The sequence below is a fragment of the Enhydra lutris genome, unplaced genomic scaffold (genome assembly GCF_002288905.1).
Source record: "Enhydra lutris kenyoni isolate GAN:26980312 unplaced genomic scaffold, ASM228890v2 scaffoldscaffold13, whole genome shotgun sequence".
Classification (NCBI taxonomy): Eukaryota; Metazoa; Chordata; class Mammalia; order Carnivora; family Mustelidae; genus Enhydra; species Enhydra lutris.
Window position 1 is genome coordinate 1,984,531 of NW_019154097.1, and position 26,600 is coordinate 2,011,130.

At 41.0% G+C, this 26,600-nt stretch overlaps 1 protein-coding gene across 1 annotated transcript; it reads right to left on the reverse strand.

Annotated features, from left to right (window-relative positions):
• Positions 1-3,914: 3,914 nt before the first annotated feature.
• Positions 3,915-25,818, reverse strand: LOC111145747 (SMU1, DNA replication regulator and spliceosomal factor). Its single transcript, XM_022500923.1, has 12 exons — positions 25,669-25,818; positions 22,714-22,924; positions 21,030-21,182; positions 19,477-19,587; positions 17,591-17,719; positions 16,014-16,133; positions 14,174-14,290; positions 13,447-13,574; positions 12,535-12,661; positions 9,585-9,752; positions 7,238-7,390; positions 3,915-6,168 (listed from the first exon to the last, which is right to left on the reverse strand). The coding sequence occupies exons 1-12, from the start codon at positions 25,692-25,694 to the stop codon at positions 6,070-6,072; spliced, it is 1,542 nt and encodes a 513-aa protein (XP_022356631.1). The 5' UTR covers positions 25,695-25,818; the 3' UTR covers positions 3,915-6,069.
• Between the last annotated feature and the right edge of the window lie 782 nt (positions 25,819-26,600).

Below are 26,600 nucleotides of genomic sequence, written 5' to 3' on the forward strand. Positions count from 1 at the left end.
ATACTTAAATTAGGCACATTCATAGAGACTAATTATAGGGGCTAGGGAGATGAGGAATGGAGAGTTAAGGCTTGTTTGTGGTGATGGGAAGGTTTCAGATACACAGTGATGGTTATACAACGTTGTGAATGTTACTTAGTGCTACTGGGTTATACAGTTAAAAATGGTTAAAAAAGTACATTTTAAGGGGCGCCTGGGTGGCTCGGGGTTGGGCCTCTGCCTTCGGCTCAGGTCATAGTCTCAGGGTCCTGGGATCAAGCCCCACATCAGGCTCTCTGCTCAGCGGGGAGCCTGCTTCCCTTTCTCTCTCTCTGCCTGCCTCTCTGCCTACTTGTGATCTCTGCCTGTCAAATAAATAAAATCTTTTAAAAAAAATAGATTTTAAGATAAAAATCTGGAAGAAAAATTGCTAGAAGGAAATAGTTATCTGGAGAGGCAGAAACAATAAGTTTGTAGTCTAAAAACTGGCTCTCAGAACTTTGACCAAGGTCATCTAGAACTCTGACCAGGTCTGCCACAGGAACACCTGTGCTTCAACACAAGTGCATTTCCTGCCCCCAGCACTAACGCTTTCTCTGATACTTCCCCCATCCATTCATACTTAGAGGGAACAAGAATGTCCCATGAGGATGCTTTTGGAACATGGTGGAAGATCTTCCTGTGTGTGAAGTTAGCATCCTATCTTTTCTACATATGGTACTGTTTCTCAACCTTGGCTCCACTTAGAGTTGCCTGGGAAGCTCTAAAATGTCTGTGTCCCCCCCCCATCCCACCTCCAGGGATTTTGATGTAATGGAGCTGGGTATAGCTTAAGCATCAGGGTGGTCTTGAACAGCCAGGGTTCAACAATGCCAACAAGGGGGGCGCATAGTGATGTTAACTACCTACGGTAGTAATGGCACTGCTAAGAGAATTGCTAGGGAAGGGCAAATAATGGCAGCCCTTATTACTGCTATTAAAAGTTTGAGACTCAGGGGCGCCTGGGTGGCTCAGTGGTTAAGGCCTCTGCCTTCGGCTCAGGTCATGATCTCGGTCCTGGGATCGAGTCCCGCATCGGGCTCTCTGCTCAGCAGGGAGCCTGCCTCCTCCTCCTCTCTCTCTGCCTGCCTCTCTGCCTACTTGTGATCTGTCCAAAAAAAAAAAAAAGTTTGAGACTCAGACCAAGGGAGTTCCCCAGCTTAGATGGACTCTTTATCACAATTTCCTTTTTGAAGTAATGTGGGGAAATGAGATGTATAGAATCTAAATACCCAGTGGATAAAACTGCTGGCAAGCTGCAGCACTATAAAAATGTTCTTCTAAGGGTTTTTGAAGTCCTGGACATTTATCACTTAATTGGGTTATCTCTGCAATCTGCAAGAACGAGAATCCGAAATATCTACTTTGTACGTGGAGAAACTCCCCACTAGTTTTCTGGTTCTCAGGTTTGAGCAGTTGCTGATCCCTGCTGCCACATCTGATTCCATAGGTCAGGGATAGAACCTGAGAATTAGTTTTTCATGGCACTTAGAACCTCTGCTCTGGCAAAAGTGAAACAGAACAGCAAAAACTGGAATCCCAGTTACTGTAATTCATGCTATTTTATTCCTCTCACTGCTTGTGGTCAGTTAAAGTTAAATAAGTTCCAGTGGAATGTGGCCTAATAATCCAAGCATTCTTTACTTTTTCCCAAACCTGAAGAGAAGCTGATAGCAGCTGGATTCAAAGAATAAAGAAATTGAGCTTTGGAATTACACCTAGTTTTCAGTGGGTCCTCCATGTGCAAGGTATGGGAATCTCTGGAATAACTTCAGCGTGCAAGTGTGTTTATTTGTATTATGGGAACCATAATAGGCTGTACCTCATAGAGTAGTTCTGAGAATTAAATGAGGCTGCTTACATCGGAAGGAAGGGCTCAGTAAATGCTCTTAGTTTTAGTCAAGCTGAAAAATAACTGGTGAAGAAACCGAATAGGACCTGAGCTTTAAAAAGAAAAAAAAAGGTTACCTTGAAGTACCCTCAGATCTTCAGTGTTTCCAGTCACTTACTCAGCAGTTGAATGGGGGATAGGACAAATGTCCTTACCCTTACGGAGGTTAATTTACTGCCATTTACTTAAGTTTTTAAGTTCTGGAGGGCAATAGCAGATCTGTAGTGGCGGCAGAGGGCCTCCCTAGGGACCTGACACAACTTGGCTCTTTCAGAAGAGCTCAGTTGTCCATCTCTCCTCTCCCACTATTTGCAGGGAATACATTCCAAGTCACCCCCCAGCCTCCTGTGGATGCCTGAAAGCAAAGATAGTCCTGAGCCCTATGTATGTTTTTACCTATACATACCTACCTACCTACCTGTGTTCCTATTTAGTTCATAAATTTGGCACAGTAAGAGACAGCAATAATAAAGCATTTAGAACAACATGCTATAATGAAAGTTCCGTGAATGTGGTCTTAAACTATCTTACTGCACTGTACTCACCCTTCTGATGATGGGAGATAAAATGCCCATAAAAGGAGATGCAGGGAGGTGAATGATGAAAAGCACTGTAACATGATAAGCTACTGTGGACTTTGATGCTATGTCAGGGGAAGATCATCTGCTTCCAGGCCACAGTTGACTACATGTAACTGAAACCACAGATAAGGAGGGACTACTGTATGCCATTGCTTGGGGTTATCAAACTCCCTTCCTCTCCTGCTTATACTGGTAAGAGGCCAATAACAACATGATCTTTTCATAAGGTGAAAAGCCCAGTTGGTGCCATCAGAGACCTCCAGCCGCTGACTGTTGGCTCCAGGAGGTGCACAGCACCCACAGCTTTTAAGGGGCACCCTAGCCCAGGATGCAGGCCAGCTCCAACCCTGCTCAGCTTCACCCAGACCTGGAACAAGGACAGAGACACCACTGTGTGCCTGGAGGGTCTGAGGCCCTCAAGCAGCTGGACACTGGTACAGGCTGGTGCAGTCAGGAAGCCTGGGTGGCCCTTCTCTCCCCTTGGCCTCAGTCGCTGGGGCTCCCCCTTACATAAGAATAGTTAGGTGTAGAATAAATGCACGCTTTTTAAGGTTTGTACAAAAGGAAATTGGAGACACAGCAGTTACCTGGGAAAGGCAGAAGATTCACAGTTTTCAACTTTTTACATGTTACACCAATTCATTATTAAGAAAAACCTACTTAAGAGGCTCCAAATTGGGCACCTGGGTGGCTCAGTGGGTTAAGCCTCTGCCTTTGACCCAGGTCATGATCCCAGGATCCTGGGATGGAGGCCCACATCAGGCTCTCTGCTCAGCGGGGAGCCTGCTTCCCCCCTCTCTCTGCCTGCCTCTCTGCCTACTTGTGATCTGTCAAATAAATAAAATCTTTAAAAAAAAAAAAAAAAAGGCTCCAAATCCAGGCTTCTCTCTCCACCTGGTCTCCCAAGATGCTCCCATTTGTCCAATATATATGCCTTGGAGCTAGAGCACACTCGTGCCTGGAAACGCTCCTGCTAACTTGGACTGGCCAAATCCTTTTACCCATGGGCTCCAGCTGGTCTTTTTATGGTCAACTCTTCCATGAAGCCTTTCCTAACTCAGAAGGGTTGATAAGGTGCCCTTCCTTCCATTATCCAAAAAACAGCAAGATTTCCTCATATCCCATTTTAAATACTCCCTTTAACTTGTATTTCTTCCAGATAGTGTAAGCAGGGGGAGCAGCAGGCAGAGGGAGAGGCTCCCCACTGACCCAGGGATCATGACACGAGTTGAAGGCAGACAACCTACTGGAGCCACCCAGGCGCCCCCATTTCCTGCCTATTCTATGACAGGAACTGGTCTTAAGCCATCCTCAGTACTAGGTACAGGAACAGACGTTTGATAAAAATTTCTAGGAGTAAGTGAACATGTGCAGACTAGATTCTTGTTCTTCATAAGCACAAAGGAAATACTGTTAAAAAATTCAACTGCAAAACTGACTTTATTCAATGATTAGTGAATCCAGCAACATCCTAATAAAAAGGAGGTCTGAAGAGCTGCACAAAATGAAAGGCATTTACAAACTTGAAGGGGGTGGGGAAAATAAAGCTCCCAACAGAGTGGATTGTTTCATGCAAGGTCACCTGTAGGAGGGGCCTATCAGGCAGAATACCATATAAATGCTCAATCAGCTTATTCCAGATTGGTTAAAAATTAGTCCTGGGACAGGCTGAAACCGCAATTTGGGTAGGTATTAAGTCTGCATTTGCTAATGTAGGGCTTAGCAGAAGTGACTCCATTTTAGGCCTGTTTTTGTTTTGTTTTGTTTTGTTTTGTGAGAGCATGAACAGGGGGAGGGGCAAAGGGAAATGGAGAAAGCACACTCCTCACTGAGCAAGAAGCCCTATATGGGAATCTATCCTGGGACTCCCAGATCATGAACTGAGCTAAAGGCAGAAGCTTAACTAACTAAGCCACCCAGAAGCCCTTGGCCTGCTTTATTTTTTAACAGTACTGCTCAACTGCTTGCTTATTCAGGAGGTCATGAGCTAAATAGAAAATCCCAATTTCTTTAAGACTTTTCTAAGGAATTTTAACATAACCTGTTTCCTCTTTCCACCTTAAACCTTTTATTTATGTGAACTTATTTTCACTGGGATGGGACACCAGAATTCATATGAAGTTGGATTCGTGACTATGTTCAACTCTCAAAAATGGCAGCAAATGACATTTCTGTCAAAAAGCATGTTTAAAACTTTGGGGGTGACTGGAGAGCAGGAGTGTGTACATGAGCGAGGGAAAGGGAATCTCAAGCACACCACATTCAGCATGGAGCAGAGCCAGACATGGGGTTCAAACACAAGGACCCTGAGATCATGGCCTGAGCCGAAATCGAGAGTCGGACACTCAAATGACTGAACCACCCAGGCTCCTCAAAAAGCTGCAGATTTAACAGCAAAAGGGAAAAAAAAAAAAACTTTTGGGAATATGATTGGGGAAGAGTCATTTCTTAGTGCTGCCAAGGGATAGTTCAGCCAATATTGAACATTATTGCGCCAGGCAAAGGATCAGGCTATATTTCAATCAAAGGTAAATTATAACACTCTAAAACTTTTTAAAAACTTTTCCATTAATTTGTACCTAATAAAGGCTAAAATTAAAAGGCATAAGAGCTGGCCTACGTGAAAGTCTCAATTTCTTGAAATGATTCCTGCACAGCACCTTCAACATCAACATCCGTGCACTGAACATATCTTTGGTTGAAACATAAAGACACCCATGTGCAAAGTATTTTCAAGAGTTTTGTTGGCTTTTTTTTTTTTTTTTTCCTTAACTGGTAAGGATGCACATAGCAAAAAAAGACTTCTCTATATCTCAGGTCCTTTTCCAACTTCCTTCAGAACAATAGCGCATTTTAAATGCCAAAACTTCAGAAACCAAAACTGAATTCTAATGGATCCTGCAACTGGTTCTACCGAGAAGATGGAGATGATAGTCTCTAGAGTTAGCCAGAACATATGAGAAGGCACAGCTAGTAAGAGTGAGTGGACAGTGAAGGCAATGAAATGAGATAGTCTATGCAACACCCAACCCTTTTATAGTCAGTCTATCTTTCTAACTAGGAATGGACTTCCTGCTGTACTGGGATTAATGATGTTATGTCCCACTCTCCTCACCTGATTCCAAGTAAATATGTTAACTAGATAAGCACTTACTTATATTTAAAAACAAAGCCTCCAAAAGGGTAAAGTTTATTAACATCTAAAAAAACCGGACCAGCAAAGAGCTACTGAATATGGGATAGTTACTTATTCACAAGTTTTACTGCAGGAGGTATGTTTTAATCACCATTTCAAATCAAAGTAGTTTTCTTCTAGAAAGAGCAGTATTTCACTCTTCAGGTAGAAGACTACTGAAAACATTACATGACTGCCCCAATTAGAAATAGATAAATGAATACCTTAAAAATATATATAAAAGATTAACTGCTACTTGAACATGAATTTTCACAAAATTACTCTTGTTCCTAATTCAGACAATTGCTTAGAAAAGGTAGCCTTAAAAAAAAAAAAAAGCAATACATGAATATGTCTTCACTTAGGTACATGCTCTCAAGCAACTTTTAAAAGAAAAGTGGAAATTAGGGTTTCCAGAGCTTTAGGAGTCCATCTTCACTGTAGGTAGCAATCAGGTTCTGATGAGGGTGATGTGCGATACCAATCACATCCTTCTCATGAACCTGGGAAAAGTAAAGCATTGGGTTAGAGGATACAGGTCTATAAAAATCACCCTGAAGAGGCATCCAGAGTTGAGTGGGAGGGAGAAGAGTGAAGCTTCCAATTCCCACCAAAGAGATCCAACCTAAGGCAGCCTCGAAGAGGGCTAAACAAAACGAAAACAAATGAGGCTATCACAATGCTAGTTGACATTTCCGTACTGTTTTTCATAATGTGTGAATAATGCTTTGTTCCAAATCCATTTTGCATTACAGCTGATCCTACTCCCCATCACTATTTTGTAAATTCTAGGCCAAGACAGTGTCTAAGACCAAATGATTCCATCAACTCAGTGAACTTGTATTTTCCAGACCCCTCAGCTAGTCGTCTCTGAGACCTGCATGGAGGCCTGTCAGAGCAGGTACATCAAAAGCTCACTCAAGAGTCATGTGAAACCAAGAGATGATTTTCAACAAGGATTTGTATGTAATTTTTTATATGTTCACCATACCACCTCTTCTGGACCACAGAAAATTACATTTTCCCTGTCCCCCCTTGCATTTAGTCAGCCATGTGACTGAATTCGAACCAAAAAAGAATGAGGAACAAAGTATCATAAGCCACTTCCAGATATGAGTCTTAAAAACATCCAGTATAGCCCGCAGCTAGTTTTTCTCCTCCTGAGATAACTGGAGGCCACTATTCCAAATGACACAAAAGATGGAGGAAGACTATCTAATTCCTATCACATTGTGACATAACAAGAAATAAGCTATATCTGTCACTCTCTGGTCCCACCGAGGAGGATACGCCTAATCTAGCTGGCTAGTTAGGCATGTTCCCTTTCTTATTGTCTGCTTTATGTACACCCATCCTATTCACTTGAAGCTGAAGGTTCACTGAAGGAGACCTTTCCTGAGAGGAGGTAATTCTTTATCATTACTAACGGGCCCTTTATTTTATTTAGTCATAAAATTTTTACATTTTTTATACCAAGGTTCACAGAGCAGTCTGGAAAAGGTTTACTTCAGAGTTCAGAAAGACACAAGTATTAATGCAATTTCTTGATGGCCTTAAGTTAGTAATACTCACCGTCAAAGTTCTCTCCAGTTTGCCAGTGACTGTGCTAAAACAGTAGAGCACAAAGTCCTCCCCGACACAGTAGATCCATTCACCACGAGGGGACAGGGCACAGCAAACAAAATCCCCACCTTCTCTCTTACCAGAGCTGAAGCTCCTGACAATCTAAATCATACCATACCCCAAGGCAAAAACAAAACATCTGGATTAGCAGCAGTTCAAAAGCAGCAGTTTTAACTAACACCTTCACATTGTTAATTTTGCATTTTGGTTTACTGACACTTATAATTAGATCACCAATTACACTGACCATGTGCTAAATCCTCTTGCCTGTGAAATATTCCATGGATAAGGTATCTAACTTAATCATACATCCCAAGTTACCAACCCTGCTCTTTAGTCTACTGAGTCATTTTACCCTGAAGTAAATTCATTACCACCTAAATCAATATACTACCAGTTGTCAATGCTCTGTGGACTTACACTCCATTGTTTTCTCTTTCTAACAGAATGGGATGCTTTCCTTAAGCAAGATGACCTCTGTCTCCAAGACCTTGCTTGCTGTATTTTACACACCATATCATCATAAATCAAGCTGAGCAAAACCAATCTCAACAGGTTAAAAGGTTACATAACATATGATTCCATTTTTACACCATTCTCAAAATGACAAAATAATAATGGAAAGCAGATCAGTAGTAGCCAGGGGCTAGGGACAGAGGAGAAGTTTGACTATAAAGATGTAGCATGAGGGAGTTCCTCTGGGGATGATGGAACAGTTCTGTATCCTGATTGTTGTGGTAGTTACAAAAATCTATACATCTGATAAAACTTCATAGAACTTGTTGCCTCAACATGAACACATATAAAGACTAGTGAAATCCAAATAAGGTCTGATTTAATAGTATTGTATCAATGTCAATTTCTTGGTTTTGATCATTGTACTATGGTTATATATGATGCTATCACCAGGGAAAGGGTGCATACACAGGCACTCTTCGTCCTGTACCAGCAGAAAACTAGGAAGTGGGCAACAACAGGTGTTATACAGGGGACCAGTAGATAATGCAAACCAGCTAACTCAACCATGGGCTCTTTTTTTTAGTTAGTTCAGTCAGTGAGTCAGTCTGTCTGCCTACTTAATCTGTACACTCAATGTGAAGTTTGAATTCATAGCCCCAAGATCTAGAGTTGCAAGCTCTTCCAGCCAAGCCAGCCAGATGCCCCTCAACCATGGATTCTAAACTACAAATTTATCAGCTACAAGGACTAATGGAAGGGAGAGACAGTTCCAGACACCAGCCCCTGGCTCTTCTCCACGCTCAGCAGGATCCCCAAGGGCCCAAGCCAACAGTCTAGTAGCACCGCAACACATTCCCAGGGCTTGAGACTTTAATCTTGACACTCCTAATGTCCCTGGTGCTACAGAAGTGAGGTTCCTTGGGAACATACAGGTGCTCTGATTACAAATACATATCATGAAGCACTGTTGCCCTTCTCCTATGAGAGTTCTAACTTAGATCGTGTGGTAACTGGGAGATAGTAGTACTGAGTTAGTAATCCACATATTGTAGCTCCCTTACTCAGGGATTGTTATCAACAACACAGGTTTGAACTGCGCATGTCCACTCATATACAGATTTTTCTATTTAATGTTTATTTATTTATTTTATTAATCTCTACACCCAGCATAGGACTCAAACTCATGACCCTGAAATCAAGAGTCACATGCTCTTCTGACTGATCCACCACCCCATGGATTTTAAAAATATATATATATACAGTATGGTACTGTAAATGTTTTTCTCTTATTATTTTCTTAATAACATCTTTTCTCTAAGCTTACTTTATGATAAGAATATATAATACATAGGGACGCCTGGGTGGCTCAGTTGGTTGGACAACTGCCTTCGGCTCAGGTCATGATCCCGGGGTCCCGGGATCGAGTCCCACAACGGGCTCCCAGCTCCATGGGGAGTCTGCTTCTCCTTCTGACCTTCTCCTCGCTCATGCTCTCTCTCACTGTCTCTCTCTCAAATAAATAAATAAAATCTTAAAAAAAAAAAAGTATATAATACATATAACATACAAAATATGTGTTAATCAATTATTTATGTTATCGGTGAGGCTTCCTTCCAGTTAACAGTAGGTTATTAATAGTTAAGCTTTGGGAGGGGTCTAAAGTAATATGCAGACTGCTATCCAGGGAGTCGGTGCCCCTAACTCCTATGTTGTTCAGGGGTCAACTATATATATGGTTTTTGGAGTGATGAACCCATATTTTGTTACTGGAAGGGCCAGAACCAAGGGATGACTTAGGAATGGCCCACAAGGTCCATGCAAAGTTCCGAGCACTCACCTGCCCCTGCATGTTCATGATAACCACGGTATTTGATCTGTTACACACCACGAAGTGTTCTGGATTTTTAGGAAGCAGGATCACACTGTTGACAGTGATATCTGTCCCCGCAGTGCTGCCCAGGGATTTAAAGGTATTTGAACATTCTGTGGTCTTCATATTCCAGATCTATGACACAAAAGTTTAAGGCATTAACATTTCTGGGGTATAAGAATTTCTAAAAGTTTGGGGATTAAAAAAAGGAAAATGTGATTTAAAAAAAAAAAGCGAATAAAACTGATTCAGAAAAAAAGCTTCTTGATTTTTAGTCCTATCAGATACCTAGCTTTGCCATATACATAGTAAGCACTTATCATATTTGCTAATTAAGTGGTATCAAAAAAGTCACAAAGCTATATAATAAAACCTTTTAAAATCTATGATCTTCCCTTACAAAATTTTCCTAATGAGCTATGTATCTTTAAAATTTACTATGTATCAACACTGCTACTGTCAAATAACCAGAAAGCTACTTTTATCTGGACATCAAAATAACTTTTTAGAATTATATGCTCAGGACTCTATCCTGAGCTCTAGGGTGGGGCACAGGCAGGTCCATTTTTAAAAAGTTCCAGAAATGATTCCAGCGTACAGCTCGAACCACTGAACAGAAGCCACAGAGCTGACGCACACATGAGGATCCACGAAGTAGAAGTCACTCTTGGCCACATGTATTACCTCTCCTAGCCCAACATCTCTTCTGCTAATAGGCCCCAACCTAATGCTCACCTGGCCATTCTGGGCTGTTACAAACTGATGGAGCTAAATCAGACATCACAGTTCCTGAAATCTGAGATGAGCTGAGAAAAGGAATGGACCAAATCTTCCATAGCATTGTCTGGACACTATTCACTTACTGAGACGTGTGTATATATATATATATATATATACATATATATACACACACAAAAGCCTCAAAGGCACAGACTGTGTTGTCTCCTTTGTGCTTCCAACAGAGCTTAGCACTAAACGAATGTTGAATACCTATAAACAGGAAGAAATAACTGCCCCACTAATTGCCCCAGTGTTTATTTTCCTAATTTATACGTTATCATCTGGCCCAATCTCCCTAAAGCCCAACTGTCTTCAGGAGAGAAATGAACTTTTCAGTGAAGAGTTATAAGGATCCCAGTGTTTTCTGTCCAAAAAGTCAGTGAGATGCTTTTTCTGACTCATTAATGAACTAAAGGAAAAGACCACAAGCATTTCACAGATTGTTTAGGCCCATATACAAAGCACAACGAGGGCAAATCCCATGACTAAAGTACTAAGAGCTTTGTATATGGCCCCAACCACCCTGAGGAAGACTTTCCTACCCTCAGGTTCCTGGTTCAATTCCCAAGCCAGAACAAGCAATTTCTGAGGGTGGTCTTTTAGGCATTTGTGTTAAAATGCTTCAGTCTTCTGCTACAAACTACACAGATACCTAAGGCGATTTATAAAGCAGGTCCGGGGGGGCGCCTGGGTGGCTCAGTGGGTTAAGCCGCTGCCTTCGGCTGGGGTCATGATCTCAGAGTCCTGGGATCGAGCCCCGCATCGGGCTCTCTGCTCTCTAGGGGAGCCTGCTTCCTCCTCTCTCTCTGCCTGCCTCTCTGCCTGCTTGTGATCTCTCTGTCAAATAAATAAATAAAAATCTTTAAAAAAAAAAAAAAAAAAAAAAAAAAAAAAAAAAAAAAAAAAGCAGGTCCAGGGTACCTGGGCAGGTCAGTCAGTCAGTCAGTTAGGTGGCTGCTTTCGACTGGGGTCATGATCCTGGGGTCCTGGAATCAAGTCGTACACCCAGCTCCCTGCTCTGAGGGAAGCCAGCTTCTCCCTCTGCCTGCCCCTCTGTCTCTCATGAATAAATGAAAAAGTAAACAAAAGCAGGTCCAGAATTTAAATGGATTGTCTCAAATATCTCCAGCAATTTTCTATTTGGAATTCTCATCTCTGCTAGGAAATGAAGCCTGCCATTAAAAGAACTAAGCCTTGGGGCGCCTGGGTGGCTCAGTGGGTTAAAGCCTCTGCCTTCGGCTCAGGTCATGATCCCAGAGTCCTGGGATGGAGCGCCGCATCGGTCTCTCTGCTCGGCAGGGAGCCTGCTTCTTCCCTCTCTCTCTGCCTGCCTCTCTGCCTACTTGTGATCTCTCTCTATCAAATAAATAAAATAAAATAAAATAAAATAAAAAAAAAACAGCCTTGGGGCGCCTGGGTGGCTCAGTGGGTTGGGCCTCTGCCTTCAGCTCAGGTCACGATCTCAGGGTCCTGGGATCGAGTCCTGCATCAGACTCTCTGCTCAGCAGGAAGCCTGCTACCCCCTATCTCTCTGCCTCCCTCTCTGCCTACTTGTGATCTCTCTCTCTCTCTATCAAATAAATAATCAATCTTTAAATAATAAATAAATAGATAAATAAGCCTCTGAAGTTGCTGAATGAAGATCCACTACTTTCAGCTGAGAGCTGAGATAGTAAATGAGTATTTGAGAGAGGGCTCCCCTGCCTCTCTATAAATGTTGTTGAGAAGGCCCCTAAATGTTGGGGGGTCAGGAGTAGAGTGAGACTGTGCAAGAAAAAAAAAGATCTATTTATCTGGCCACTAAGCCCTTTGTAAACTTGACTATTGTGGGTGAACCATACCTATATCTAGACAGACTTTAACTGCTATAAATGGGGTGTGACTTAATGTAGGCCTCCACACCTTCCTCTCTTCCTACACATGATAAAGTCTGTTTTGAATATGTAAGTTTGAAACCCAAGATACTTCAACAGGGATTCACCCAAGAATATTACTATGTCTCAGACTCACCTCATTTACAGCTAAAAGAGCTAGTAAAGAAGTTTACTCCACCACAAGCATCACCATTATCACCACTGAAAACTCTTCAAAGGACAAAAATAGACACCCCAAAATAGATTAGTAGTAAATACTTAACCTTTACAGTGCCATCAGAGGATGCACTAATAATATAATGTCCATCTTGTGTAAAAGTTGCTTCATTAACAAAGGAGGAATGGCCACGAAATTCCTTCAAAGTTTTCCCAGATTTTAAACCATGAATTCTATCACAAACAAAAAGAAATGAACAATTAAAACTCTACAGACTGCAGGGTGCCTGGGTGGCTCAGTTGGTTAATCGTCTGTCTTTGGCTCAGGTCACGATCCCAAGATCCTGGGATGGAACCCCACTCAGCAGGGAGTCTGCTTCTCCCTCTCCTTCTGCCTCTGCCCTTCCTGTCCACTTGTGTGTTCTCTCTCTTGCTCTCACAAATAAAATCTTCAAAAAAAAAAAAAAGAAGTGCTTATTAAAAAATATATTCTAGGATGCCTGGGTGGATCAGTCCGTTAACGTCTGCCTTCAGCTCAGGACATCTCCCTCTGTCTGCCTCTCTCACTCTCTCTGACAAATAAATAAAATCTTTAAAAAAAAAAAAGTGTTCTATAGACTGTAATTGGGACCAAATGTTGAATATTCTTTCAATGAATTAGAGAAGCTCAAGTTATAATATCAGGTGAAGAAAGAGGACTATGCAGTATAATTTTCATTTTTTCAAACAAAACAAAAACAAAAGCTTGGCACAGAGACTGGAAGAAAATATGCCCTCTGTGGTACTTCTGATGCACATGGGTCAAAAAATCACATTTTGAGAAACATGAAACACTGGTATAATCCCTTTCTAATCTCTCTTCTGGGTAGACTAAAATGAACAAAATAATAATGAGGTCTCACATACACACATTCTTCATATAACACCATCTAGGTGAAAGCATAAGGAATCACGAGTACCTCCCACCAGTGCTTCACCATAGCAAACCCAAGTGAGGGAGTTTGGAGACTCTTACTTACCTAATTGTCTGGTCAAAAGAGGCACTAAGGATCTGACTGCTATCCTTAGAAAAGCTTAGACAGGTGACACCTTTACTGTGGGCCCTTTCAAATCTCCTTAAACACTGCCCACTCTGAATCTTCCATACCTTTATAAAAAAAAATAGTAAAAACTTGTAAACAGAGTCCCACTCCTGCCTGCAGAGCCAAGCAAGATGCAATGCTCAACAGTGTATTAAAAATGCATGCTAATAGCTGAATATGGCTGCTTCACATAGTGCAATAACCAAATCCTCTGAAACTTAAATCTCTTTACTCACAAATTATTAAAAGTTTAAACTGAAAGTTCACTTAGCAGAGACCATTTCTGTATTTAATCTAGCCCAGGGTGTTTTACCAGCAATTAAATACAAACCACAGCTAATCAACTGCAGACCAATCCCATTCTCTAAAACAAATCCAAAGTACAACACATCTTTATAAGGTGCGCCAGGGTGGTACAGCAGAAAGGGCATGAGGAGTAGATCTGAGTTGAAGTCCCAATTTATCACTTATCAACGGTGTGACCTTAAACTGATTTTAGGACCTCCCTAGGCAGAGTTATTAGGATTAAGCAAGAAAAAGTAAATTAGCATAAAGCTGATGCTCAAAAACAGCAGGTGTTATTAAGCTATCACATGTGGAACACTACCTCATTGCAGAAGTCTCAAAATGTCTACATATAAAAGCTTGTGCCACTAATAAATACCTTAATTTTTCCATCTTGGGCCCCAGTTGCTAACATTTCTGTATCTCTGCTGAAACACATGCAGAGGACGGCATCATCCATCATCATAAAGTTATCCTGGGCCTGGTATTTAAGATCCTAAAGGAAACAAAGATAAGCAGTTACCAAAACAACACAAACTCCCCAGTTACGCTAGATCTCTATAAACTCACTGAAACTGCTTTCAGAGTAACAGATTGTGCCTACCCTAAATTTCCCAAGCAAATACTAGTGCCATGCACATGCTCTCCTAATGAACAACTGATAGTGGTGGGAATAAGTAATTTTACACACTTCAAATTAATACTCTAAAAAATTCCAATATAACACCCTACATCTTTTGCTTACTGAGCCTTCTTCTGTGCAAAATTCCCCTACAAGTCCACAACTGTACATTTTTAATGTATCTGAATTTATTTCAGAGGTATGATGTGAAAAGACAATGTCTTTTTCAAATCGTCAGCTACTTTTTCTAAAACCATATACTGACTAATGTACTGAATCGTAATGTTACTTTTATCATCCATTACTGTTCAGAACAAAGTATCCATCTTTTCCTAATTACAAAGTAAGACTGAGTCATGGTGTTTTTGTTTGTTTTTTTTTTTTTAAAGCAAACTATAAGGAAATATGTGAAGCAGAAAATGAAAATCACTTATGAATTCACTACCCACGGAGCGGAAGTTAGTATTCTATGATAAAGGTTCTATTTTAAATCAGTGAATAGTCAATAAACACCTTTTAGGGAAAAAATTAGTTTGGATCTACACCAACTTCATCTCCCTGAACAAATTCCAATGGATCAAAAATTAAACATAAAATGAAACATGAAAGCACTAGAAGTTGTAGGAAAAAAAGATGGATAAATATGATACAAAAAAACTAAGTCTGTAAAACAAAATGATAAGCAAAGTCAAAAAACAGCCAAAACTGAAAAATATTTCCAATACATAATACAAAAACTGTTCCTAAAAATCAGTAAGAATCCAAAAGAAAAATAGGCAAAGGATATGAAGACTTCACAGAACAGGAATCACTGGTAGTTTTCACATATAAAAAGATAATCAACTTCATTCATAATAAGAGAAACAATCAATACTACAATTAGATCAGAAAAAAATAAGTAATTTCTTCCACATACCTAGAAAGTGAAGGAAGGTTACGTAAGAAACTGATAACCCTGGGTGGACCAAGGAAAAGAAGTGACCAACTGAGGGACAATAGGAACAAGACTCTCTCTTTTTTTATTTTTTTTTTTAATTTTATTTATTTATTTGACAGAGAGAGAGATCACAAGTAGGCAGAGAGGCAGGCAGAGGGGGAGGGGGAGCAGGCTCCCTGCTGAGCAGAGAGCCCAATGAGAGGCTCGATCCCAGGACCCTGAGATCATGACCGCCCGAAGGCAGAGGCTTAACCCACTGAGCCACCCAGGTGCCCCGTAGCAAGACTCTCTTACTGAATAACTTTTCTATTTATAAAATGTCTTATCAAATGGGGGTACCTGGGTAGATCAGACGGTTAAGTGAGGTCAGGTCAGGTTAAGATCTCAGTGTCCTCGGAAGGAGCCTGTAGCTGGCTCTGCACTCAGTGGGGAGTCTGCTTCTCCCTTTCCCTTGCCCTCTGCCCCTCCCCCAACTCATGCTTGGGCTAGCACTCGGGTGTGCTCTCCCTCTCTCTCAAACAAATATTATTTTTTAAAAATGTATCAGATGTACATATTATTGATTTAAAAAATAAATTTATATTGTAAAAATAAGTTAATTTAAAAACAAAAAATAGATAATTCTGCCACTAGAAAAGTTAACATATTTTAATACTTTACCTTTCTGATTTTTCCAGTTGTAAAGTTCCAGACTTCAATGAATCCATCAACAGACCCAGTGACCAAATACTGACCATCTGGAGAAAATCGAGCACACTCCACATGTGATTTCTGACCAAACTGTTTCAAATGAAACAATGAAACAGATGCATTTTTATCTACTGACCTTAAGACAATTTCCATTTTAACCTTTTGAGAAATCCTGCCCTAGGACAAAGTGACAGCTAGCCTCTATTACAGAGTATTGGAGAGTTAATTCTGTATCTGGACAGAGGCAATGTATGTATTTTCTCTGACCAGTTTTAGGTCTGGGCTCTCAGTTTAAACTAGCTTTTTTAATGTGAAATTGGTATTTCCAAAGCAGTACAAAGGAACTATTTTAGCACAGGACTTGGAACAAATAATTCTATTAAAATACTCAGTAAGTTTTTACCTGACGCAGCCATAGTATGACTTTCATATTCAATGTGAGACAATATGTTGTACATCTAGGGGACAACTTTTTTTTTCCCCCAAATAAATGCCTATTTTCCTATATTGTTTTGTAAACAAATTTTCCATCCTGTTCCTTCTCATGACCTTCATTTAATCAAGTGATAACGTGTGGCTGACCGACTCAAGAACTAATTAGAGCTGACAGACTATTTGCCTAGGAGATGTATCCTGAGCATTTACCAGCAATGATGTTCCCAGTAACAGATGAAAACTACAGAACATTAGACAAAGGAAAACAGAGAAAAGCTCTATTATGAATTTCATTTTAAATACCAGAAAAGGAAAGTTGTTCATAAAAGAAAATCTTAGCCCAGCAGCGTAATTATAATGGATTTCTATCTGTCTCAAGGCTTCACCCAGGTAAATATAACAGTGGTACTTAGAAATATCTTTACATGGGAATCAGAACATACAATCCAGAAAAGGTAAAATTTAAAGCTCTAAGCCAAAGCCCAAGATTTGAGGAATATGAAATTATGTCAAAAGCCATAAATTCAGTAAGACCACAAACCCAGGGAGAAACTAATATAAAGGAGATGCTGAAGTAGCAAATGCGCTTTTAATTTTGGGAGCTGCAGCAATTACGTGAGTGTGCTTTATCCTAGAAAAGTCTCAGATTAAAAAAAGAACAACAACAACAAAAAAAAACAAGAAATAGTCACGAGATGATAAAATTATTTTCCTCCAACACCACACAAGCCTGATTTACAATCCATGCCTGGTAATTTGCCAGACATGGAGCAGGCAAAAACTGCAACACTGAACAGGATGAATACACAGAAAGTTCACAGTGAGTTCCAGGCTTACCCAAAGAGCTAACCATTCTTCCAAATGAAGCCCTCCTGGGAAGAAGTGCAAGGGCAGAGGACGGGCCAGCTGCCAAATTTATGGATATACACCTGAGGTGTGCCACTGCCAGAGCCCAGAAAGACGCCAGTGATCACCAGCCGCAACCCTGAATGTTGTCAGAGCTGGAGAATGAGCTCTGCTCCCCCACCCAAGCCCCGGCACACGCCCTGGGTGGGCAGGCATGAAGTCCTTGACAAATGATTAGCAAATGGCGGAGTATCTAAGGATCCTACCTTAATATGCCTGCTCAGCTGTGTAGGAAACTTTTCTTCTTCCACATCTTTGACAGCTGCTTTGCCTCGGAACAAATCTATGGTCATGCCAGGAGGAAGCAATCCCTGGTGCTGCTGCCACTTCAGGGCCTGTGAGCAAAGAAACGTGCACTCATCTGCTTGGGTGCCTCTAAGATCCAGTCCTGACTGCTCAAAGCCAGCCCAAAAGGATCAGGTTAACACGAGTCTTTGGCCATCTGAAGACAATATAATCAATGCAGCTCTGTGTCTTAGGAACACACGCTGATGCCTGGATGCAGGGAACTCTGAGAGCCAACAGGTTCATATTTCCATATCGTTTATCTTAGAGGTTTAACCTTTACTAGAAACAAAATCTGAAAAACAAAAATCTCCCAAAGTCCCAACATCCAACTGTTAGTTAGCATTTTGTGTATACCTTCTAGTGTTTCCCCCCACCCCATGTGTTTATTAATTAACATACCTGTAATGATGTTCTATATAAAATTTTATATTGTTTTCACCACCTATCATCAGGTCATGCAATGACATAACTATGATTTCAATGGCTATAAAATATACCCTACATGGTGAAGGGCTTAATAGTTTAATTAATACATTAATGGACAGTCACACTGCTACCAATTTTTTACACGGCTAAATTATGCCACAACAAAATCTTCTGAACATAAGGCATTTTCTATTTGAGGGATAATACTCACTCAGAATAGATCCCTAGAAGAATTACTGAACCCAAAAAAGAGTATGAATGGTTAAGCTCTTGATACACACTGCCAAACTGGTTTCCCAAAAAGTTGTAACTTCAGTAGTGTTCAAGACTGCATTATAGGGAGTGGAAAAATCATGCATTTTGGAGACTGATGATCCTAGGGTAGATATTTTGCCAACTCTTTTAATGGCTCCCAATTTATTTCCTCTTCTTACTGTTTATTTATGTTCTTTGCCCACTTGTCTACTGTACTTTTACTATTTTTCCTATCCATTTGTGAGGTTTTAATGTGATCAGGCTCAGGAGTTCGAGGCCCACAATGGGTGTAGAAATTGTTTAAAAAAAAGTCCACAGGGGAGCCTGCGTGGCTCAGTGGTTTAGGCCTCTGCCTTCGGCTCGGGTCGTGGTCTCGGGGTCCTGGGATCGAGCCCCGCATCGGGCTCTTTGCTCTGCGGGGAGCCTGCCTCCCCCTCTCTCTCTGCCTGTCTCTCTGCCTACTTGTGATCTCTGTCAAATAAATAAATAAAATCTAAAAAAAAAGTCCACAAAAGTTAGGTAACATGTTAAGGACCACATTAGTTGGTAAGTGAGAGATCTTGGATTCTAACTAAACATTTATTCCTATTTGCCTTTGACAGTGTCCTGGCACAATGATCAACAGTACCATCTATTGGGGCACCTGGGTGGCTCAGTGGGTTAAAGCCTCTGCCTTCGGCTCAGGTCATGATCCCAGGGTCCTGAGATCAAGCCCCGCATCAGGATCTCTGCTCAGCAGGGAGCCTGCTTCCCTCTCTCTCTCTGCCTGCCTCTCTTCCTACTTATGATCTCTGTCTGTCAAATAAATAAATAAAATCTTAAAAAAAAAAAAAAAAAAGTACCATCTGTTGATAGTACCAGCTATCCCAGATGGAATGATAAATTCTACAACCATCCTAATTCTAACTAACTCTAGAGCCTGTGCTATTAACCATTAATCTATACTCCTTCTCCCAGGAAAGATGAAGGTGGCATGGCACACGTGCTGGTACAAGCAGCACTGTAGGCTGTCCCCAATTCTAAGGATATCTGATTTCTCTAGCCTATAGAGTTTATATATAGGAAACTACCAGGAGTTCAACTCCACAGACTTTTTTTTTGTTGTTCCACAGACTTTAATTACCTGCCCCAGCAATGCCATGAGACGAGATGGAGGCACCACACTGACTTCCCCAGCTAAGGCCTGGGCAATTGCTGCTCTTCTCTTTTCTTTGCTACTTCCATCTGGGTATGCCTGAAAAAGGAGATGGGGTAGCATCATTCTAAGAAGTGGCTACAGGATATGAGTATGCTTATTTAAAACCAATAATAATCATCAAGCAGAAACTTTTTTTTTAAGGTTTTATTTATTTGGGGTACCTGGGAGGCTCTGTCGTTAAGTTTCTGCCTTCGGCTCAGGTCATGATCCCAGGGTCCTGGAATCAGGGTCCTCCAAACTGGGCTCCCTGCTCAGTGGGAAATCTGCTTCTCCCTCTCCAATTCCCTCTGTATATATTTGCTCTCTTGCTGTCTCTTTCTGTGTGTCAAATAAATAAAATCTTTATGAAAAAAAAGATTTTATTTTTTTGACAGAGAGAGAGAGAGAGAGAGAGCAAGCATGCACAAGCAGGGGGAGCAGCAGGCAGAGGGAGAAGCAGACTCCCTACTGAGCAAGGAGCCTGACATAGGACTCCATCCCAGGACCCCAGGATCATGACCTGAGCCAAAGGCAGAGGCTTAACTAACCAAGCCACCCAGGCGCGCCAAGCAGAAACATTAAAAACAAAAACAAAAACAAAAAAAAAACACAGAAAGAAACTACCTGGTGAAAGAAGGGATTGATTATATTAATTAGTTAAGACAACTTCCCAACTCTCCCCACTTGCATTTCAAAAGTATAAGCTAGGAGAGAGTTGAAGTCAGCCAGTCCACATTGTTATTTCTGAAAGGGTCTAAGTAAGTATGTCAAAGCCAGAGTTGTTTTTCCAGTTTTTTGAAAAATCTGCAGAGTTGAGGATTCTTTTAATAATTTTTTGGTGATTTATTTCAGTCCAATAACTCCCAACCCAGAAGTTTTTCACCACCTCTAACTTGAATCCTGTCATGGTAATCTAAATTTCTTTCCTCATGGCTTCTGTGAGTTTACCCTAACTTTATACTCTCTAGGACCTATTAAATTCTTCTTCCTCCTATTTAGACTAGTAAAAGGCTGGGTGAGCAACAATGAAACATATAATGAGGTTTGGGAAGAAGAAAAGAGTATCAGTCACCACACTCTACCAGTAAGCATAACCGGCTTAGACAAAAGCACAAGCTTTCCAAGAACTAAAAAAGAAAAGAAAGAGAAAACTGCACTTGTTGGGCCAAGTGACACAAATGCACAGTAATATACTAGCAGTCAGGCAGCACTTCAGGGTCAAGTAAGTACATGGGCTAATGCAGAAATTTTATCAGAGTAAATTTTTTGACTAATCAACATACAACCCTCTAAAATGGGGTGTATAGGGAAGACCTTCAAATACTCAGAAAAACTAAACGAGAATATTCTTTTTAGCATATGTAAATTTCAATCAACATACATAAACAGTTAAGCCTCATTCTCAAAAATTAAATCAAAATCAGTATCCAATAAAATGGTTAAAAAACAGAGTACAATATTATATATTTTTTTAAGTTAATAAGAGCTTCTTGTCATACCTCACGAGGATCAAAATAAGACCTGGCCAAGAGGTTCTCCAAATGAATATACCGCTCTGGCTGGGTTTGTTTTAACATGATCATGGGGTCTGTCTGTCTCAAGAGTGACCTGGCAGCTCCCAATTCACGCAGCTCTATCAATTCTAGAACAACCTAGAAAATGGAAAGAAAATGTCTGTTTCAATGCATTCTTTTAGTACTCTTTCAGTACAATTTCTGCTTCAAAAATGGCCTCCCAACATGATTTCCAAAATTAGGAAATATTCCTTCCTCTTTTCCCTAGTATTTTCAGGTGGGTGAATGAAGCAATTATAAATGATAACTTCAATCTTTTTTTTTTTCCAATCTTTTCTTAAGATCTTATTCATTTATGAGAGAGAGAGCGCAAGGTGGGGAGGGGCGGAGGGAGAGGAGGAAGCAGACTGCCCGCTGAGAGGCAGAGCCTGTTACAGGACTCAGATCTCAGGATCCTCAGATCATGATGAAGTCGGACTCTTGCTTAACCAACTGAGCTACCCCAGTCTTTCAACTTCTGTCCTTCATTTTTATCTACCGATCTCCTCTCCTCTCAGGCTTCCTGCTCAGAATACAGAAACTGAAGAAAACTAAAGATGAGAATATTTCCATGAGCTCCAGAGAAACCTTTCTCCAGTTAACAAAATTTTCTTTGGGTAATTACTAAACTCATATGGACTGTAAATAAACAAACTATCCTATTTTTATTTTAAACAACAACTACATAGTTATTTCCAGAAAGCCCATTCTGTTATTATACAAGTGTATAATAACTAATTTGTACGATCTTTGTCCTCGTTTCCTGGCACGGAGCTTCTAAAAACCTTGGAAATTTCCTAATGAGAGGAATATCTTCATTATTAATGAGCCCTGTGCATTACATCTGAGTTTGTGCAATGAAGACAGTTCATGGAAAGGGCTGGTTGCCAGAAAAAACAAACACATTAGAAGGTTGAGGTTTTGAGTGAGGAGTGCTGGGGAGCTGAAGACTGAATGAAACCCCAATAAAAACCCCAATGGAGCTTTTGGTTGGTAAACACATTAATACGCCAAGTGAGATGCTCTGATTCCATAGGGAGAGAGCATTAGAAGCTCTGCACTCAGGACCCTCTGAGACCTCTCCTTTATGTGTCTCTTCATTCGGCTGTTCCTGATCTGTATTCTTGATAATAAAATTGTAATCATAAATATGGCACTTTACTAGTTCTGTGATTCATTCTAGTGAATCATCAATTCTGAAGGGGTCATGGGGACCCCAGATATGCAGCCACTTGGTCAGAAGTGTGGGGGGCCTGAGACCCAAAAAAAGTGCAGCCTTTTTTGGGTCTCAGGTGTCTGAAGGGGCATCTTGGGGAGGACTGAGCCTTTAGCTTGCAGGGTCTGCACTAACTGCGTGGTTAGTGCCAGCAACAAACTGTAATACACTACTTGGTATCAGAACAGTTTATTTAATGATTACTTAAAAAATAATCTTAGTTAAGGAAAATCTTGGCTTTTCAAGAAAAAAAAAAAAGGAAAAAACATACAAAGTAGTACTCAAGCCTTGACAGTGTAAGTTTTAAGGGCTGTTATACTCCCACAGTGCTTCAAGAAATGCTCACCGATGCTTCCCAGTGAGGGGACCCACAAGAAACCAATTCAAGGAGGTCAGCAACACCTCCACTCTTACCTGTTCATAGAGGTCAATGAGGGTTTTGTCTGGCAATTTCAGAGACTGTATAGCCTGTAAAACAGTATCCCAATGGCCACTATTAATGTCAGCTACAAAACTCTCGATGCTGTCCACGGTATTCAGAGACACAGTAGTCTCTTCCTGTAAGGTTGCTAGTGCCCGATGTAAACTGTTCTCCTTCAGGTACTGCATGATAAGACGGATCACACTGGGGAAAAAAAAAAAAAAGAGCAAGTCACTTAGCTCAGTAATCCTCACACACCAATGAGTCCACAAATAAACCCCCCACCCCCCAGTTATTTCTTCTATTTGGCCATCCTCCTTTCACTGTTTGCTTTCTAGTTCTTTATTATATCATATATCTTATCATATATTATCCTATCATGTAAGTAAAACTTTCCAAAAATCACAGAAGGAAAGGCAACTGAAGAAAACCTTAAGTATGCTCCACAGCCAGAACGGAGCAAAGAGCCTGTTGTAGGGCTTGGATCTCACAACCCCAAGATCATGATCTGAGCCAAAATCAAAATCAATCAAGTTGAACACTTAACCCACTGAGCCACCCAGGCGCCCCTCACACCATATTTCTACAGACAGCAGGAGTATAGAGGGTTAGACTGTCCTGGCTGAAAGAAATTTCAGATAGGAATTTAATCAATTTCCTCTATCAGGGAAAAATAATAAACATAAAACAATGAACAATGTTTCTTGTTTATTATGTTTTTACTATATACCAGATACCCTTTTAAGTATCTTAGGCATATTGATTCATTTATTCTTCAAAACAATTCTATGAGGTAGGTATTACTATTATGTCCACTTTTCAGATAAGAATTTGACCAAGTAACAGAGATAAATGGAAAAATGAAGGCTCAAACTGACAATGTGGCTCCTGAGCACACATCCCTGGACAGGAAAGCAAACACCCTCTTAAAAATTCATGCAGAAGGAAAGTGATTACTGCTACTTCTGTTAAGTAGTCTTTTCTCTCATGGCCCCTTTAAGAGTTACTCAGGTTTAGATTCTTGCTGTTCTAGTATCTACTATCTTTCTTAGCATACTTCCATTTGCACTCCAAAAAAGGTACCCTCCCTATAAAAATCTTGTATTTGACACACCTCAAATCAAATTTACTTTCTTCAAACACAATGTACACTGACTCTTGAACAACATGGGTTAGGGGCACGGACCCCCTGCACAGTCAAAAATCTGTGTTTAACTTTTGATTCCCCAAAAACGTAAATGTTAGTAGCCTGCTGTTGACCAGAAGCCATGCTGAGAACATAAACAGTCAATTAACATATATTCTGTATGTTATATGTATGATATACTGTATTCTAACAATAAAGCAAGCTAGAAAAAAGAAAATCGTTAAGGAAGAGAACATACATTTATAATACTGTACTATAAAAATATCCTCAGATTAAGTGGACCCCACAGTTCAAACCCGTTATTCAGGAGTCAGATGTAATACATAAAGACCTAAAAGCTTTGGAGATAGGTTGGGATTTGAAACAGAGTTTGGTCACTTACTGTGACCCTGGGCAGGCCAATTAACATCTCTGTGCCTGTTTCCTCATCTGTTAAGAAAAATACCTATCCTGTAGGGTTGACTATACTGTTCATAGCATGACTGGCATAGAAAATACTAAAGAGCAGCTATTACTGATAATAAAAACATGCAGGGACGTCTGACTGGTTCAGTCAGTAGACTGTGAGGCTCTTGATCTCAGGGCTGCAGGTTCAAGGCCCACAATGGGTGCAGAGATTACTTTAAAATAAAATCTTAAAAGCAAACAAACAAACAGACAAGCATGCAGCAGCCCAAGGATGGGAGGCTGAGTGGTGTCCGCTATTACTGAGACCCCAAAGCATGGAATGCCTTGCAACTACTGCCCTTAGTTGTCTTAGTTGCCAGCACCATCACTCTTCTTTGCTTTGTTTTTCTCCACAACACTTACTACCATCTGTTAAGTCTCTTACTTATTGTGTTTGTCATAATGTACATTCTATAAAGGCAAGAATTTTTGTGTTTTGTTCGCTACTGCATCCCCAGGGTCTAGAACAATACAGAATAGACTTCAGTATTTGTTGAATGAATAAGCCTCCCTTTCTCCTGTGGCAGGTCTTCAGGACAAGTCTTCTCCCTTACTTACACTCGGGACACAAATGTTATGTCTGCTGGTTTAATTATTAAGCATAGGCAAGGAAAGGTAGAGGGTGGAGTCCTAAAAAAGTTCACTGAAGACCTTCAGTCATTAGTCTGCCTCCCTCACAAGTCGATCATTCATTCTTCTGGCCTCGTCTTCGCATTCTGTCTCTCCTTTGTAGCTACAGAGAACTCTCTGACCAATCAAAATTCAGCGCCAGATACCGCTTGATAAAACAGCTAATTATTCATCCGTTCCGAAGGTAGTAATTGAGCATCTACGATGTGCTAAGAACTTGGACTACTAGGACTCCTCGGCGCCTACACAGGCCTGTAGGGTGGGCAGAGAAACAATTACAATGCTGGGTAAGTGCGAGGCAGAGAAACGCAAAGGGGCCATGTAAGCACAGAGGAAAATGAATCAAACCGTTTAAGGGGGAGCGAGAAGAGAAGAAAGCTTAGAATCCATGCTCCCTTGTGCAGGTAATCAGACTGGAGTTCAGCATGTATGCGCAGTTTGACCGACCAGTCACAGAGCGCGCCAGGAGTCAGCGATGGCTAGAACTCCGATCTTCAAGGCCTATGCTTCCTCCCAGACCCCAGCACTCTCCCATGGGGCTTTGGGCTTCTCATTCGCTACTTTCTAGCGGGCCCGCCTCCGAGGTAGCCAGATCCAAGAAGCTTCTTTGTGGGAAAGGAAAAGCCCTCCACTCTCAGACACCTCCCCCTGAGCATTTTCCACTCCACACCCTTTACCTCCCCGCCCCCACCACCTCGCGAACTTCCGCCACCGCACGACTCACTCCGAGGACTCGATTTCGATCGACATAGTGATATCTTCACAGGGACACACACCAGTCCACCCCTAGGCCCAGTCGCGCAACACACCAAATACACCTCCGGCGGCCGCCTTACACCACTTCCGCTCTACGTCCGACGCCCTCTCCGGAGACGACGTGTACGACAGAGGGGCGTGGAGTGCGTGGGGGGCGGGGCTTCGAGCTGCTGTTAGAGGTCTGAGTCTGCGCGCCTGCTCCGCCTACTTGGGAGAAGAATTCTCTCATCTCCCTGAGGGAGAGCTGCTTGGAAGCAGTGGTTTGGAAATTTTGCTTTCCTTTGATGCAATTAGTTGACTAGGCTTAAAGATAGGATTGAATTCACAATACCTGACTAGGAGATTAATGCATTCGAAACCAGTGGAACGCTAGCCAACATTTGTAGGAAGAGTTAAGTGTTAAGAAATAAACAGAAAGATTTAAAAGCATAAGACTTTAAAGCCGAAACAGTTTAGTCAATCTAATTATGAAAAGTTGGGGACATAGTTGGGATTTGCATACCCACTTCTTGGAAAGAGCGGAATGATTTATAGCATTTCCAACTAAGTATTTAGTTTAAAAGAGTTTCACTGCAGTGGTAGGTTACTGGAAAAACAAAGAAACTAAATGCAAATGTTCAAAGGGAGACTTGAGACTCCTTTTTATAGACTTCAAACCATACATTATTAAATTAATCTAGACAAATGAAATGTAGAGATGTTAATGAATTTCATAAAGGCTAGTTTTTAAAATATTGTATGGCCACTCTGTATAAATTTAAAAAAAATATTTGCAGCAAAATGGTAAGAAATCTATGTTGTGAAAATTACATACTGAAATGATTTATTTGGAGATTTCCTGTTGGCTTTCAGTCTTATCTGATTCTGTGTGTATCCCCAAAGATCTGCACACAGCTTCTC